This window comes from Theropithecus gelada, chromosome 5 (genome assembly GCF_003255815.1).
Source record: "Theropithecus gelada isolate Dixy chromosome 5, Tgel_1.0, whole genome shotgun sequence".
Taxonomy (NCBI): Eukaryota; Metazoa; Chordata; class Mammalia; order Primates; family Cercopithecidae; genus Theropithecus; species Theropithecus gelada.
The window spans coordinates 98,560,942-98,580,098 of NC_037672.1; the positions used below are offsets into that span (position 1 = coordinate 98,560,942).

Below are 19,157 nucleotides of genomic sequence, written 5' to 3' on the forward strand. Positions count from 1 at the left end.
GTATATATGTATGTATGTATATATTCTCTCTCTCTCTCTCTCTCTCTCTCTCTCTCTCTCTCTCTCTCAAAGGAGTCTCACTCTTTTGCCCAGGCTGGAGTGCAATGGCGATCTCGGCTCACTGCAACTTCCGCCTCCCAGGTTCAAGCAATTCTCCTGCCTCAGCTTCCTGTGATTCTCCTGCCTCAGCCTCCCAAGTAGTTGGGAGTACAAGTGCCTGCCACCATGCCTGACTAATTTTTGTATTTTTAGTAAAGACAGGGTTTCACCACGCTGGCCAGGCTGGTCTCAAACTCCTGACCTCAGGTGATCCACCTGCCTGGGTCTCTCAAAGTGCTAGGATTACAGGCATGAGCCACCATGCCCGGCCCATGGTCAGTAATTTCATGTTGGTAGCTTCAAATCAGCTGTGGGGGAAACATTTATACCACGGAAATCTGCAAATGCTACAAACCAGGGCCATTTTCCCTGGGAGGACAGGTGCAAACTGCATGCAGGTAGAAGAAAACTTTTCAGTGAAATGGTGACAGTCAAGCATCTTGAAGTATACATGAACACCAAAAAGAAAGAAGAATGGCATTCTCCATAGAGGTTTTTTAAATGTGTAAAGGCAGCAAAATTCCACATTATGTTCAGATGATGGGTAAGAAGTTTGATGTGAATGAAGTTTGAGTAAACTCGGATGATGGTAGGCTGGGAAAGAAGCAGGAAATGCCTGGGCTAACCTGTAAAGGCTTTAGCATAGTAGTACATGCAAACAAGAAGTTTAGATATTAGCATATATGCAATAGACTTAAATAAAACTTACTTTGTCAGATACCAAAAAAGAAAGAAACTCTTAGATTGCTGGATGAGTAGAGACAGATATGTGATAAAGCAAATATAGTCAATTGTTAGCTATAGAAAGTTAAGTAATGGGTATCTAAATACTAACTATACAGTTCTTCAAACTTTCCTGTATGTTTAAAACATTTTGTAATAAAATGTCAAAAAATGAAACTATACTTGGAAGAAATTTGGTTTTGTGGGGAAAGAAAAATAGCAGCTTTGGGGAGAGAAGTCTCTAGGTCCTGCCCTGCCCTTCCTTTATGTAATCGGGGAGGATGCATGAGCTTGCTGAAAAAGGTAATGAATACTTCTCACTGGAGTTACATTCTCCCCATCTTTCTTCTTCACCAAATCCAGGAGAGAGCTGAACTGGCAAGACTTTGTTTTAAAAGTGTAATCGAAGAGATTCTTATTAGTTTCAACACATTTTTACAACTGTAAGAAATAAAAATGACCAGTTATAAAAATTATACTTAAATATCTTCTGAAAAGAAATATTTTTACATTAGAATGTGAAAAAACTGCTTTTAAAAATTGTTATTGTTATTGAGTTGTATTTTATTGGATAGAAACACTAGCAGACCTTTCCCAATTCATCATTATATTGGCCACAAGCTTTTTGTTATCATTTTGGTTTCTTTCTTTATAGGACATTTTAACTAATACAGGTGCATCCACATCATATGTATTTCAATGAACTATACATAAAAAAGTATATGTATACTAAAAGTTTTTGTATGTTTTAAAAGGAAAGATATGTCTTTAAAATTATATTTTGGGGGTAGACTTCAAATGTTTTCAAATGTTTAATCCAAAATCTGAGAAATTTTTTTTTTTACCACTCACCACTTCCAAATTTGTTAAAACTTAACAAAGTTCATGCCTATTCTACTTGAAAATAAAATTTTTATCATGGGTAAATATTATTAAACAGAGTTTCAATGTTCCTTCAGATTTTATTCTTTGCCAAACAGAGCAATTACTGAATTTGAATAAAATCTCTTGATGAAAGCATAAAGTGTTGAGATTATTAATATCTTTTGTTGTGCTATATTAAAGATAAAAATGGGTGTTGTGTCCATCCAAACTCAGCACCTTTGAAATAGAAGATATAATGCGTAAGATAGAACCGACTTCAGATACCTCTAAGAAACCTGCATAATTGGTCTTTATAGCTTTTTACAGATTATGAAAATTGTGAATATAAAGACTGTCTTCTTTGGGAAAATACATGTCCAACAGTTGAAGTAATCCCTAAATCTTATCTTGTCTTTTTCTTTCCTGACCTAACTTACCAATAACAAACCTTGAGCTCTTATATCCCAGCAAAGGGATGTTATGCAGAAGTTACTTTAGATATCCACCCAGTTTTGCCGTTGGCTATGAATTGTGACAAGTGCTTCAGTACATTTTCCTACACCACCAGGCACTTGAGCCCTAGATTTAAAAAAAGCACCATAAGCAATGGATAACTGTTTACTCTGATGGAATGACTTCGAAATTGTAGCCTTTATAATTTTTACTCATGTAGCTACAAAATAATATCCCCAAAGAATACTATTCCCATTCCATGTTTAAATAGTTGTAAATAATGTTGTAAATATTATGAGATTAAAATGAAATGGCTATATTACTCTGTTACCAATGGTATATAAATATCACAGCAATCTGAGTCTCACTATCATTCATTTAGAGAAAAGTCCATGAATGAAATCCTCATTGATATTTAGAAATCATATATTTTTTTTTTGTTTTTTTTTGTTTGTTTGTTTGTTTTTTTTTTTTTGAGACGGAGTCTCGCTGTGTCGCCCAGGCTGGAGTGCAGTGGCCGGATCTCAGCTCATTGCAAGCTCCGCCTCCCGGGTTTTTACGCCATTCTCCTGCCTCAGCCTCCCGAGTAGCTGGGACTACAGGCGCCCACCACCTCGCCCGGCTAGTTTTTTGTATTTTTTTTTAGTAGAGACGGGGTTTCACCGTGTTAGCCAGGATGGTCTCGAACTCCTGACCTCGTGATCCGCCCGTCTCGGCCTCCCAAAGTGCTGGGATTACAGGCTTGAGCCACCGCGCCCGGCCTAGAAATCATATATTATTATTATTTTCTTTGAAATTGTAGTTCCACTTTAAAATTCCCCAATTTTGTTCCAGTGCATTAAAATTTTTAAAAAATATATACATATTTTAAATTAGACAGATTCTCTCTATGTGGCCCAGGCTGAACTAGGACTCCTGGGCTCAAGTGATCCTCCCGCCTCAGCCTCCCAAGTCGGGTTACAGGCATGCTGAACTTTAAAATATTTTTGTCACTACATTATATGTTATGTTTAAAAATTTAACTAAATTTTAGAAATTTCCTGAGATGATGGATACTAAGTGTTCAAAAATTCCTTTGGAATAAATAACACAATATCATAATTATTATAGAGAGTTCACAATTATGAACTCTTTAGTTCATAATTGAGATAGAGAGCACTAACATATGATAAATATTCAGAAATATTAAAATGCACAGAAATAAAATTTTATTGGAATTCATCTCTTAATGATAAAGATGGGAAGAAAATTACATTGCTCCCTTGATTAAAGAGACTTCCTAGATACGAAGCTTTTCCAATGTCTCTTTGTGTGTGTGCCCCAGAGATTTTTATAGCTCAAGGAAATGTTCATACTGACTATGTCTAGGGAGACCTGTGCCTTTTTGTTAAAATGGAAAAAGGGCATTTGAGAAAGAGGAGGCAGGAAAGGAGAAGCTGCAATAAGGCCTCCAGCCAAGGTGCCTTCTCAGGCTGATCACTTTTAAGAAAATAAGACTTATGGTGGCTGAGGATGTGAAACTGGATTCCCTTTAACTCCTCTTGAAATGTCTTAGGGTAATCGCGACAGTACAGATATTCCAGCCTGAAGAGTGCTGTTCTATCAAGAATTAGATTACTCTATTTCTAGAGTTGACAGCTATTGGAAGAACTCCTTAACTTGCCATAAACTTGGAAATCCTGCACTGTTCATCTATTTAGGGTCAGTGCAGTCAAAGTGAATCCAGAGATTCTTAGGTGCTTTCTCTCACCAAACAAAGCCATATGTATGCTTATATATTACTATTTTGGGCAAAAGAAAAATACATTCAGGACAACAAGTGAAAAAAATCCTGGTAAAAATTCATCTTTTTGAAGATTACAAACTAAAATATTTAGAGTATCTTTCTAATATGGATCCTAACTCTATTAACTATCCCTCCCATAGGTGATAAAATTGGGACATAATTGCCACTCACTCCAAATGACTCTAAAGCACACATTCTGAATTTCTTCCATATGTTTTTTTAACTTGACTACAATCTCAGTATATATTAAGAGCCTGCAATGAATGGTGTGATATTTGGCATAAAGCTATTCTGTCTTACATCCCACTTTGAAAGCAATAGAAGAGCCTTTAAAATATATATATATATATTTTTAAAAAGTTTCTCCCGTGTAATGGATTTTAAGGGTGTAATGGATTTTAAGTGTTCAATGGATTTTAAGGAAGGCCAGAAGAGCCTAGACTAGTTTTTTCTCCACCTCTCTTGTCATAAAACATAACCAAATTCTTTGCATAGGAAGTCTTAAAAATGGACAGATTACTCCCAAATGCCCAATTACTGTCATTATTTGGTTATTTTCTGTTTAATTATCAGTTACTTTCATTTCCAAACTCTAATTTGATTCCATGCACTTTTGTTCTCTAAGATGTTGTGTTCCGTCTGTTTAATGACTCCTTGGTTGAGTTGCAGAAGCTGACTATAAGCAGAATTCTAACTGGGTGAAAGTAAAAGACTTTACAGTAGATTAGGAACCTTCCACTGATTTTTCAAGAAACTCTAACATGTTCAGCTAACGCCTTACAAAGCATATTGCCCCCCTTTTAATATTTACTAAGGAAGCTATTAAAAGCCATAAAATCTGACTTGGCTTAACCCCTTTATCGTGACAAAAACACATCAATTTTATAAAGTAGCAACAGAAAATAAAAACAAAAAGGAATAAATCTAAATTTAATAATATTGATTTATTATCTCAAAGGGAAGCAGTCATAATGCCTAGATGTCTAATCAAAGATTGCTCTTGATATGGATGAAGATATAACTGTTTAATAGGTGTTTATTGAGGACATAATTGTGCATACGTGGTAAGTGCTGGAAGAATGCATTCAGACTAGAACTTAATTCTGGGCCCATATGGATTTATACATTTATCAAATACTAGAATGACATTTACATGTTATCTCTGCCATGATATAAAGTGAAGGGAGAAAATGAACAGAGTAAAATATTATGTTTGATTGTCCCATATGTTTTATCCTAGATAAAAAGTTAATTTGAGTACCACTTGACAGCATAATAAAAAACAGACAGAAACAAGTAATACAACTCCTTCATCTGACAGTGGAGAATGGCTGAGGCACTGGCAGGTAATGAAGCTTATCTGAAAATAAGTCATTCAAAGGTCTGTTACTATTCACAGTCCACACACGGTGTTTTGTTACTTCGTGGGAGACGTAGTAAAGTTTTGCCCAAGGAGGAGAAGTAGAGGTTCTGGTCAGTGACCCAGGCAACATCAAAAAGCAGATGGTTCCCAAGTCATGAGACTTTAACATCATTTAAACATATTATTATCTTACCAGGAGAATGGATGTGCTAGTCGAAAATGTGTTGGTTTGCAAGAGATGCATAGTAAAGAAGAGTAGCTGAGGCAAACGTTTGAAATGTGTCTGGGAAGTACTGTCCATGGGCCAAATGGCTGTGAAGTGCTTTGGTCTTACAGCGAAGCTTTGGATCACAAATACTTGGCTTGTGCACTTCTCTTAAGACATATAACTAAACCGGCATTTGAAAGCCAGAACAGAACAGAGGTAAAGAACTTGTGTCTAGAATAAAAGACCTTGGTCTAAGTCCCGCCACTATCATTTACTAGCTATTCTGGGCAAGTATTAAGTAAGTGTCTTTAAGGCTCACTTTCCTTATCTAAAAAGTGAGGAATGTTCTAAATGCATTATTTGCATTATTTCATATAATCCTCACAATAACCACATGGAGATGGTACTACTAGTCTCCATTTGACAGAGAACAATTCTAAGGAACAAAACGTTATTTGCCTAAGGTCTTTAGCTAGAGATGATTCAGAACCAGGATTCATTACAGTACCAGCTAACTGACCTACTTCACTCACGGTGGCAGAATAAGTAATGTTCTCATTCATTCTCAACATTCAACAAACACGTGCCAGTTAGGGTGCTACCTGCTAATGCATGTAGAACAGAGCTTTGGTATATGGGAAGTATTGTAAAATGCTTGTTATTATTAAGAAGAAAACACTTGTGCAGATATGAACATTCCAGTTACATTTCTCTCTGTAAATTAAATGATGTATTATGTGTTCTTGGTGAATATCAAGCTGCCCTGAGATGTGGCCTCATTTATGTTTTGTGCCAGCCAGGCTAAAGGCTGGACCCCAGATTACGGCAAACACACTTGGAGAGAATGAGAGGAGCCAGGATGCTGCTGGCTTTGCAGTCAGAACAAAATAGACCACCCCAAATAGATGGGTTGACAAAATAGAATCAACATTTCTATTTCTACAGAGTTCTGAGACAAAATGGGAGAACAGCTTTTATATCTTCTCATGAGCTAAGAATAAAGAGGGAAAAAAACAGATTTTAGAAGAGTGAAAATAGGAAAATCTCAGAGAGAAATACTTTTAACATTTAAATTTTGTGGGCATTTATTGAACTTTTAAGTACAGCCTTTACACCCGCCATAAGAGATCAAACAGTTACTCTAAAAAGAATGTTTTAGAAACTGTGGACTCAACAACTCTCTTGCTGCCTCCCCTAAATGCCTATATCCTGTGACTAGCATGTTTAAACACCTATATCCTCCACATGACTAGCATGTTTAAATTGTTCAATCAGTTATCAATTACTCTAATAAACGTACAATCTTCAAGTTAAGAACCTGAATCCATTAATGCTTTAGTACAAAGAGAATCGGGAAAGCTCTCCCAGAAAAGTTTGAAAAATATAGTTTATTTTCTTTTGGTATTAGTTTTCAGCAAGCTAACATTACTTACTACAGGCCTTTCTACAAAGAATGCCTCTTTCACATGCCAATTATCTCAACCCTATTTGCAAGAAGTAAAGTGTTCTAAAACACAGAGAGTCTTTGCTTTCACTGAGAGAGAGAGCTCTCTATTTCAGTGCCTTTCAAATGCATTAAGGCCTATAGGGCCACATGTTTACTCCCCTTTTGCAACATGGTTTGCTTTCTCGAATAAATTTTATAAACACATTTATGCTTAGATATGCAATAGCTAATGTTTAGTATAAGGAGGCTAATGTCATCATTAGTTGAATAAAAACTAATGCTATAAAATAATTTCTTTTAAAAGCTGTATAAAATATATATTATATATGCATATAATACTGCATGTTGAAACACAGTTATAAAATCTGGAGTATTTTCTGTAATATTACCTTACTGTGAGCATAATACGCTGGTCAATGGTGGGCATTATCCAGCCAATTAGTTGCAACAGGGATATGGCTGTTTTTTTTAACATTTAGTTCATTCTGCAAATTATGAGCTTCCATGCAATGTGAAAATTATGCCAGATAATTAAGAAACACATTTGTGCAGTCATGGTAGTACAGTATGAAGAAAAGGCAGTACTTCTGATGCCTATATTACTGCATCATTTTAATTGCTAAGTTAAAAGGATTTTAATTATTGTGACCAAAGATGAAAGGCCAGATTTGATGAAACTCATTAAAATATGATAGCTAACCAGGCAGCTTGTTTGGTAGTCAAGGTCTCAAAATGTCAACAAACCTAAATACGATGAGAATCATACCAAACTACACCTAGTAAATGCCCATGTATTTTTCAGACATTTTTTAGTTTTAATGATATAGTGGCTATAACAAGGTGTCTTCTTTTTAAGATGAAAGCATAATGAAACAAGCGGTTTTCTGTACTTTATAAAGGGTCTAAGAAATAAATAATAAATTTATAGAGACAAACGATTTAGCTTCTAAGTTAGACACTAAAATATTAGGCAACTGAAAACAAACAAAAAGAAAACCCAACAATAAACTGGGAAAACAATAAAAAAAAAAGCCTGAGAAGAATTTAGTTTTTTAAAAATATTAACCTACCTTTTTACACATCTTCCTTTCCCTGTACCCTAATTACATCATGCAAACGCAGTTATTATAAAAATATAAGAGATGTTAAAATGTTAACACTGGTAAACTGATGTCCACTTTTGCATATAATTTCCTTGAAAAAATAATATGGACTTATCACATGGCCACATTTTCTGAAACATCAAAATTCATAAAATTTTTTTTTTGGCTTTTCAGAAGTAGAAAAAGAAAGATGTCCCCCATGTTCTTCCTTTAGTTATTAAATATTTTATCCCAATTCCTGCTGCCTCCCCTAACGCCTATATGCTGTGACTAGCATGTTTAAACACCTATATCCTCTGCATGACTACCATGTTTAAAACTGGTTTAATTCTTATTCCACTTGACTCCAAGTTCAGTGAAGGCAGAGACCACATGTGTTGTGTTCATCATTGAATATATGGTAAAATATATTATGTCCATATTTGCTTTTAATGAATACACAGATATAAAAATATGTAAAGTAAAAACACAATGTGATATTAGAATTGGGTACACTGAATTTTATTTTAGTAGTTTGCTTTTGTCAATGATTTAAATTTTACATGCTACTGTAAAAATAAAATAAATTTTGCTGTTCACCTCTTTCAACAATCTGATATCTGATAACCAAAGTCATGGTCCTAATTCTGGCCAGACTTATATGTCATATTAATTTTTCTGCACTGGGTGCAAATATTTTTAAGTAGCTGTTGCTTGAACTGCTACACAAACCTGGTTTTTGTGCTCTCTCATCACTCTTATTTTCTCCTTCTTTCATCTCCAGCTTTTACAGTGCAGGCTAATTTTAAAAATCAGTCCTCAATTTTGTGAGATTTTATTCCAAATCAGCAACTTTGGAGGCCTATTTCACTCTTAATAAATTCAGTTATTACTTAATCCTAGGCCTCTGTCACTAGCCCCAATTTCTTTCTCAATTTCTAGATCTCCTTTCCCAAATCCTGCTTGGACATTTCTAGAATTACACATGTCAGTTTTATTCAAACTCCTGCCTGTAACAGAACTCATCTGTCTCCTGGAGGTGGTGACTTTTTCCATAAATGTTATCATACCTCCTACGCCCCTAGGTTTGAACCGCCAAACTCAACTTTTGTTTCCTTTGCCCCTCTATCTAAGACCTGTTGATTCTACTTTGCAAGTCCTCGGAAATATCTTTTGAACAATTCCTTTTAAATGTTTTTCTTAACAATATTTTTGTTCAGATCTTGTCAGTGCAACTTCAAGATACTTTATTAAGTTCCCAAACTGTATCCCTACTCACCCTTTGTTCATTTTCCAAGCATTTATCTAAGCTTGAAAAAGTTTTTGCTTTTTCTCAAAGACTGCTTTTATTATGTTACTCCTTGACTTACTAACTTCAGGTTAGGCTTCAATGTTGACAGAACAAGAATCTCATCACCACTGTGTTCCTTACAGCATATTTTCTTTTGTATGTCTAAATGGGTTTGTTTCTATTTTTTATATTAAAATGTAATATATTCCCCCTAAACTGTCAAATATTACAGGCTATAACATCATTTTTTTAGATTGGGAAATTGAAATATAGGATGCTAAAATGAGTTGCTCAGAAATAATAATCACAGCACAAAAAAAAGCTCCAAGCTAATGGCTCTTAGCCTATGTGCTGCTAAATGCACAAAGTGATGGGACTTTCTACAGTTAAATCCTTAAACTTAATTTATTCAGTCCATTTAGATTTTTAAATTAATCAAACCCATTTAGATTCTGTGACTATCTGAAAGTAATGATTTGGGGTAATCCCTTTATGCTTGGAGTGCCAAGGCATTTCTACAAAAGAATTATTAGTGTCAAATGCTTTTTGCTAGGTCAAACATTCATCATGGCAAATAAATACAGTTTTGGTAGAAAATAATATATTCATACCCTTAGAAAAGTATTCCTCAAGGATCAGTAAGATACTACATTAGTCACACTAATTCCCAACTTTGCACTTTAAGTTCTCTACAACTGTTAACAGCTAGACAGAAATAGGTAGGGAGATACTCTAGAATCTGTGATAATAGACATGAAGAATTATCTAATTCAAGGCAGACTATGGAAGATAATTTTCTGGTATACGATATAGGCGATTTCATAGAGGCATGCAAAAAGCTACTCTGATTCCATATTCACCTGCTTATGGTTAACACTAGGAAAAAGGCAAAAACGTTGATAAAGGATAAGAGTTCTACCATGTGGTTTGCTCTTTAGATAAAAGCAGACACATAAATTCTAATTTAATATTAAGTCTTTCCAGTGCAGCCTGAAACTGTATTTATCTTGAAATGTATTCACTTTATTATTTTTTCTTTCCTTTCTCATTCTACAGGACTTCAGTTTCACTTCCATAGGTTTTTCTGGTGAGTGAGACTTATCACATATCACAGTCTCAAACATAATTTGTATTTTTTTAAAAAGTGATCTCAGTGCCTACGATTTTAGGACCTAAAAGACAGTCCCAGATAAATAACTATTCCTAACTTACAAAACTATCACTAGGTTTCCAATGCTTACTGTTTCTCCAGACTTCCTCATTATAATAACGAACAATAAAGAAACCCTTGTAATGAAGGTTGATTTCTGTTAGCTCTACTTTGGAATCACTTACTAAAGCTTGGTCTGAAATGAGTTGTCTTCATTAATGTGCATTATCTACCAAATGTGATATCTCTACTTGGATTTCTTTTTTCTCTAAAGTGTTCCAGTGAATAACAACCCTAAATTGAAACCAGACTATCATTTTATCATCCAAAATAAGAAGTGGAAACAGGAAACAAAGACCCTAATACATATAAATTAGATCATCAAAAGACATTCATTGGCACTAAACTGCTTCCAAACTTTACAAGATAACAGAAGTTTTTAATTTTATTTTCAACAAAGACGACCACAGGCCAATTTAAAGCAGCAATCTTTTTCCAGACAGCCTATCAAATTCCTTTACTTATAAGACAGAAGCTAAGGAGGAGGGAATCATGACATGGTTTCTATCCAGAAGCCTGACTGAGCCAGAAGGCTTTCTGTCTGCCCAGATACACCTAAATTTTTCACAAGATGAAACACATTTCTTCTTAGCCTATGTTAAAATAATAGAATGATATTGTTTCATATGCATTGACTTTCATGGCCAAATAATACTGCAAAATATATTTCTTCATTCCATAAAATATTTTTATTTTACAGTATACTTATATATTGTTATATTTATATTTTATTTTACAGTACATTTAATAGAACAAATTAAAGCATATTATATTTGCTTATTAGTTAGTTTTTTTTTTTTTTTAAAGCATCACACTGAATGAAAAAAATTTCAAACATTGTAATCACATGTGGTGGGAAGTTTAAGAGCCTGACAACCAGGCAGACATTAGTTGAATCCAGGCTCTGGTGCACTTCGCTAGCTGGATGAACTTAGGTTTTCAACTTACTGAGGCTGGATCACTTTATGTGTAAAATAAGGATAATAATAGTACCTATATCAATAGGCTGTTTTGAGGATGAAAGATAATATAAATTGTCTAGTAAACTTAACCCATAAATGACAGTTAATAATAACAAATCTTTTGTTGGCCAGAAGGTAAAATTAGTAAATTAAAGAACTAAGCTTGATCCCTAACATGTACGTGTTAGTTGCTGTCACTAACATCATCATTAAATAGTAAAGACGAGTTGACAGATTCTGAAGGAAATGAGGAGCATCTCTAAATTGCTATAGGCGCTAGAGACACTAAAAAGTCAAGCTGATAAGATAAAAGACAGTCATGGACTGTACAGGCACTATTATTACCTTTGACTTTCCCATTCGCATTGGAGATGGAATGAAATATTGAGAAGGGCTTGATAAATGACTCATGAAGGGATAGCCCACTTAAAATAAGCAGCAATGTAAGGAAGAATTTTATTTAAGTCTTTGGATGTCTTCTGATTTCTGCTTTGCCTTTTCAGCCAACAAATAAGGAGCCTGGCAAGCAGTAGGAGAGAGCCAGTCCCATGAGGGAGACAGGCTACAGGCTGCAGGCAGGAAGGACGGGGTGCAGAAATTTGGAAATTTTATCCTGAGGTTGGAAATAATGTGACCAAACAAACAAACAAACAAAAACTCACTTCAATATATGTTATCAATAAACAGTATTCACAAAGAAAATCAAGGATTTCTAAGAAACTTTACAAATTATTCTTTGAGCATCTTTGAGCACCCTAACCCTAACCCTAACCCTTTGAGGAAATCCAGTTTTGCTGTCTTGTTACATCAAGTGCTAGGACTCCTGATTGCTCATACTGAAATATATAATATCTTAAGTAGAATAAACTTTTTTTTTTTTTTTTTTTTGGCAGTCTCACTCTTAGCCAGGTTGGAGTGCAGTGGTGTAATCATGGCTCACTGCAACCTCTGTCTCCCGGATTCAAGTGATTCTGTGCCTCAGCTTCCCAAGTAGCTGTGAATACAGACGTGCACCACCATGCACACCTATTTTTTTGTATTTTTAGCAGAGACAAGGTTTTGCCATGTTGGCCAGGCTGGTCTCCAACTCCTGATCTCAAGTGATATGCCGGCCTTGGCCTCCCAAAGTGCTGGGATTATAGGCATGGGCCACCGTACCCAGCAAAATATACTTTTAATTAAAACTTAAAACTTTTATTTCTGTGTTTTTTCTTAAATGACAAATTTATGAGATTTGAACTAAAAGGTCACATTTAGAAGTCACAGTTACAAACCGATGACAGCATCTATTAACATTAACTTTGACACATCTCAGGCTCAGATCCCTAAAGTCCTCAATGTTCACACTGAACATGCTCTTAAACTTGCATCTAGAAAAATGTGGGCAGACAATATCACACTAATGCTGGCCCGTCAGTTTCCACATTCAATGGAGAGGCATTCAGCATTCTTCTATTATCACCCTGTTTAGAAAGGAGAAAACTATTCACAAAGGGTAAATGTAGAACCTAATATGTTTTTCCCAAAGCACCAGCTTCTTCTCAATCATAACCTATCGTTAATGCATAATGTATATGATGCCTCTCCTTGCTGAATTTAATTTCTCTTCTTCAGTTCCTCTAGGCTCTTTTTCTATGAAATTTGAATCTGATGCTGCTCATGGAACCAAGGCCTGCACTGCTTATCATATGCTGGCAAAGCCCAATCAGGCAGAAGGATTTTTTCTTTCACCTCTCCTCATCTCTTTCTTCCTTCTCCTCCCATATGCACATATACAAAAGAAATAAAGCATAAGACTAGATGATTGTTTCTCTTTAGTTTGACTAAGGGAAATACACCAACAAATTTTAAATAAGATGGGGAAAAAAGGCAGAAAAAACACCCACATACTACTGGTTAAGTGAGGTCCAATATACAGGAAACCAAGGAAATTCAGTTGTCTATCCCTAAAAATTATATAGCAATAATTTTATCTCTTTCTGCTCACTCCCAAACTGACAAGTCATATATAGACACATAGGACTTTTAATATGCATTATATATTTTAATTAGCCTGTGTGTAAATTTCACTTAAAATTTTGAAAACACTAATCTTACTGTTAATACAGCTGAGCAGAAATAAGCTAAAGCAGAATAAACTGTTCAGAAAGATAAATAACTTAATGATGTTTAACCTGATAGGAATGGATCACTGAAGGAAGTGGATAAAAGTGAGAGATAAAGCTCATCTTTTCCAGTTGGTAAGAGCAGGTTAGGTATTCCTGACCATCTTCCTCCCTGCACCTGGGAGGACAAAATTTCTCTGCAGGACTGACTTAAAACTTAAAGAGTGGTAAAGTGGGTATTCAGGGGTCTGCTTAGAAAGAAAAAAATTCTTCCAAGGGCCCTAAGAAAAACATACACTCCTATAATTGGAATTAAAACAGAGTTTAAAAAGTAATTGGTGATGAGCACGGCACACTGATTAGAACTAATTATTTTTTTAAAAAGTATCTGACAAAACAAATCCTTTCACGTAAGTGATTGAGATGATGAGTAAAGGGAGCTTACTAGAAGTGAAGTAAGCACAGGGTTAGTCTTGGTGATGTTTAAGTGTGCAGGAATAACATGTAACAGTGAAATGTACAGTCATTTTGGCTATGGTACCTAGTACTTAGTAGATACTGAATATATATTTGCTGAGTGAATGGATTAACATAAAAATTACGAACATATGTAGGTCTATACATTCTTATTCTCTACAGTATGTTACATTTTTGTTCTCTATATCATAAATACTGGCTAGTGGACTTGGCAAAACAAACATTTGTTAATAGGGGATTATGACTGTATTAATGCTAATCTTTCTTTTAAAGAATAAAAGGACTATAGTGAAAGGTACATACTGAAAAATGTTTGTTGATGTTTAAGATTTAGGTTCCCTGTGGTTAGTATTTTTTTAGGAAATAGTTTCTGCCATTCTGAAAATAGTATTATCATTTAAAAGATAACAGTAGCAAACTGTGGCTATAACATATGAAACATCTAGAATTTAGATAAAGCACAAAATGTCCATTGATCTCCTGCATATTTCAAAATATGTCAATATATTTAAGTTCTTATATATTCTAAATTTTAGCCCAGTAAAGTTTTTTTTTAATATATCAATTTTTCCCTTTCCTTCCCTATGTTGCACATCTCCTTGCAATGTGGTATATGACTCAAAAATAGTATATGAAGAAAAGTAATAAAGACAAGAGAAGTTGCAGAAAGGAGAAAAACTATGAGATGTTAGAAATAAATCTTATACATTTAATTTACCTAAGTATATAGACTCTATTTACATGAGTGTATGAATAGGTTTATTTTACTTTTGCCTGTAGCGTTAGGTATTTTCCATTTATAGCCATGACCTGTATTAAGCTCAGGTAAACATTAAATCATGCCATTTGGAAACCAACTTTCAGAAAGGACCACATTCTCTTTTCATTTTACTCCAGAGCAGTTTTTAAAGGTATAAATTTTATCCATTTAAACTCACCATAATATCTAGTTTCCCTTGCCCTCTTCGCCCTTTATTTATAATTTGCCTCATTTTATTGATATTATTGGTTTATGCATCAGTCTCTCCAACCAGTTTGCAACTTCTTCAAGGAATAGGTTTTTAATGCATCTTATAACCCTGAGTGTCCTGAATCTAGGACCTCTGAGTATACTTTAAGTAATCTCCAGACTACTTATAATACTGAATACAATGTCAGTGCTATGTAGATAGTTGTTAACCTGCATTATTTAAGGAACAATGACAAGACAATAAATGTCTGTATGTGTTCAGTACAGATGCAACTTTTTCCTGAATTATTTTCAATCTGAGGTTGTTTGAATCCATGGATGCAGAGCCCTCCGATATGGAGGGCTGACTGTACTTCTGCTTTTTTTTGAGACGGGATCTTGCTCTGTCACCCAGGCTGGAGTATTGTGGTATGACCATGGCTCACTGCAGCCTCAACCTCCTGGGCTCAAGATTTCCTCCCACTTTAGCCTTCTGAGTAGCTGAGACCAGAATCATGCACCACCACACATGGCTAATTTTTTGTAGAAATGAGTTCTCCCTATGTTTCCCAGGCTGGTCTCAAAATCCTGGGCTCAGGTGATCTCCTGCCTCAGCCTATCAAAGTGCTAGAAACCACTGCACCCAGCCCCAACTGTACTTCTTAAATGCAGTAAAGTTTGCTTTTATGCTTTTCTTCTCTAAGTACATTTTGTCAGTTTCTATTCATTTTGAGGTGCTTTTGTAAGACTCAGGGTAATTTTCTCCTCCATATTTAACTTCATGGATCTGTGCCCCTTGCAGAAAAAGCATACTCTGTGAGGGTAAACACCAAGTAATATCTTTAAAAACATAAAAAACTCCTCATAGTTTATTGATTACCTATTACTACAGAAAGAAGAAATATTGGGATTGACATAAATACCAATATATCAATATGTAAATGCCTTCTTTTATCATAAATATCAAAACTTGAATAATTGACATGAGCAATTCCATTAAAGGACATTTTTAAATTGCCTGGTAAAAGAAATTGTCCAGTAAATGGTAACATTTGTTAGAAAATAAAGGATTACATTTGTATCAAAAAGCCAAAAAAGGTCACTTAGCAATATGAGCTACTGAAAGCTTATTAAAACAGTTTACTACTTTAACAATGTTTTTAAAGTAACGAGAAAATTCTCATATTTGTTTCTTATACTTTTAAAAAGTAAACAGAAAATAAAATCATATCTTTCATTCTCAATTTTATATATATATATATTTTTTTTTCTTTTTTTTTTTTTTTTTTTTTTGAGATGGAGTCTGGCTCTGTCACCCAGGCTGGAGTACAGTGGAGTGATCTTGGCTCACTGCAAGCTCCGCTTCCCAGGTTCACAACATTCTCCTGCCTCAGCCTCCCGGGTAGCTGGGACTACAGGCGCCCACCACTGCGCCCGGCTAATTTTTTGTATTTTTAGTAGAGATGGGGTTTCACCGTGTTAGCCAGGATGGTCTCGATCTCCTGACCTCGTGATCCGCCTGCCTCGGCCTCCCAAAGTGCTGGGATTACAGGCGTAATATGTTATGTTTTAAACATAATCCAAATCTTAGAAATTTATTCTTAGGTTTAGCAATGAGACTCCAAGTAATTATCTGGCAAATATCATTAGCACAAAGGCTCAAGCCTCTTACCATCAAATCCATCTTCTTCTGACCCTAGTTCATCATCAGAGCAGATGTTGAGGACATTTACCAGCATCTCAGTCACTAAAGAGAGAAAGCAAAGAAAGAAAAGTCGGGGGTTTTCTGTTACAACCTTAACTATTACTCTGGCAATGTTAATGAGCAAACGTAGCAATAACATTTCTTATTTAGATTGTATATAGAAGCAGTTTCCAGAAACATCCAGATCATAAAAAACAGCCTTTGTAATTCTATGCAGACTTTATAAAACTATTAGTTCATGCTTATGGTATCTAATGGTAACATTTACTAGCTCTAGGTCAATAGACAATGACAAATCAAATATGTGGATGTGAATATACTATAAATCAATGAAAGAGAAAATAGGTTTCCTTGAATTTTTATTATCACACAATGATAAGGCTTAATCTAGATCAGATTACAACCTTCTATTCAGTAGGGACTAAGAATGATGAATTTTTAAAATATTTTTAATCACCTAGAGAACTTCACGCCATTATAGGCATGTGGTTTTGTGTTTATTACAAACTGCTGATTGAGAAACTAATACATCTGAAGTATTTTTCAGAATACTAATTTTAAAAATGTATTGACAGAAGTAATTTGATTTTCAAAAATGCTTAAAAAATTAAATAGTTGCAGTTTAATCAGAAATTTACTTAATAGATTACAGTAGGATTATATAAAAGTGTTGTACAGAGGAAATTAGTACTGCATTATTTTTATACTACAAAGCATGCTATTTACATTTAACAATTTTTGAAATTAGATTGGATTCTACTATGCACGTGAAAAGAAGCCTGTCTACTGCTTGAGAGCTAGTTTTTAAAGTAAAATGCTATTTCAAAAAATGTCCTTCTAGAATTGAAGAGGTATGATACAGAGTGAAACTTCAATGGAGCCAACATTGATCCAGAGTTTCAGTTTAATTATCAAAACTGGATTTTGTGTACCAACAGATTAATATGCTAATTTCTAATAAATGTCCCAAATTTTAATAATTAATAGAAACAATTCAAATAAAGAGTGCTCAAAAGGTGCCCCACAGTTGTCAGGATTCACACTGCTTCTGTTTCCAGTGAAGTCAACAGATGACGCTACTCCAATTTGATCAGTGCAAGAAAGTTATAATATGGAGTAGTACTGGGATTATTTATCAGAGACTATTAAAAATTTATTTTTGATTATTTTGATATCCAAAGGGAAGACTTCTTTGCTGACAACTCAAAACTTCACTGGTTTAATCATTTTAGGGCATTTAAAGGGAAAACAACAATTAGGGTTTCAGAAAAATATTTAGCTTTTCTCTGATACTCCTTATAGGACATCATTACTCTGATACGTAGGGAACACTCATCTTTCTTGTAATGCCCATTCACCTTCTCATGGAAAATATGAGACAATACGTGATAATCAATCTGTGTATCACTGTTAGGCCTCCTGAATGAAAAACAAGTGGTGCAGGCATTTCCTCAAAATTTTTGTTGGCGTTTAAGTCAACATATGAAAGCAAAACACAGGGGGAAAGAAGGCAGGCAAGAAGAAAGTTAATAAACAACTTTTAAAATGTAAATTTGTCTCCTGTTCTGTACCTTATAATGTGCTAATGCCTACATTATTGATGAACTACTTTGTTGTTGTTGTACATATTGTTCTTCAAAATATTGTAGCCATTAAGCACTATCAAATAATAATTTATTAACATCAGAAATGTAAGGAGAGCATGGCTATCCTAATCTTTTAATTTGGCAGATAATCTTTTAATTTGGCAGATAAAATTAAATAGTCCTTTGGGATTATAGTACAAAGGGGTAAGGAAAAAGTGTAGACATTACTTGAAACCAGGTAAAGCTGTATTTCCATTATATTTTAAAGAGTTATATTATTCTAATAAAATTGTAAAAATTTCCTAAATATTCGTTTTTGTTTTTGTTTTTTTCTGCTTCCCCCTAATTCACCAATTGTGTTCTGTTAATAGGATGCAGAGTGACACACTTCTACCTCCAAATCACATCTTTCATTGTACAACTTGTACATTTTATTGGCTGGGCCAAAGTTCTTCTCTTTCTGAGTGTTTAATCTCCTTTCCTTCCTTCCTAAACTATTTTAAGAAGAACATCTCAGGATTCCACAACATACCTTTTTCCCCAACAAAAGGCAGGGACCAAGTAAAAACATCCATGAAATTTGGAAGCCAGTATGGATGAGGAGAACAGTTGAATTGCCTGATATTCATAACATTGTTCTCATACTTCAATACTGCAGCTAAAAATAACCAAAAAAGGATGTCAGAAACACACGACATATTTCGGCTTCTATGTATGGCTTTACCTCATCAAGAAAATTCAACCATTTGACTGAAGTTCCAAAACATCCAGGTTCATACCTTAGGCATCCCAGAATGCTTATATAACTTATGTACTTGAACCTTACTCTACATAATATATGAATACT

At 34.6% G+C, this 19,157-nt stretch overlaps 1 protein-coding gene across 6 annotated transcripts in view; it reads right to left on the minus strand.

The window, feature by feature from the left end:
* The window catches only part of PPP3CA (protein phosphatase 3 catalytic subunit alpha), a 338,247-nt gene that overhangs the window by 22,332 nt on the left and 296,758 nt on the right, over positions 1-19,157 (minus strand). For 5 of the 6 annotated variants that reach the window (XM_025385274.1, XM_025385273.1, XM_025385275.1 and 2 more), the window contains 2 exons: positions 18,843-18,968; positions 16,692-16,766 (listed from right to left, as the gene is read on the minus strand). In XM_025385274.1, coding sequence (XP_025241059.1) covers positions 16,692-16,766; positions 18,843-18,968 — 201 coding nt within the window. The remainder of the gene's footprint in view (positions 1-16,691; positions 16,767-18,842; positions 18,969-19,157) is intronic. The other variant, XM_025385276.1, reaches the window with a different exon arrangement.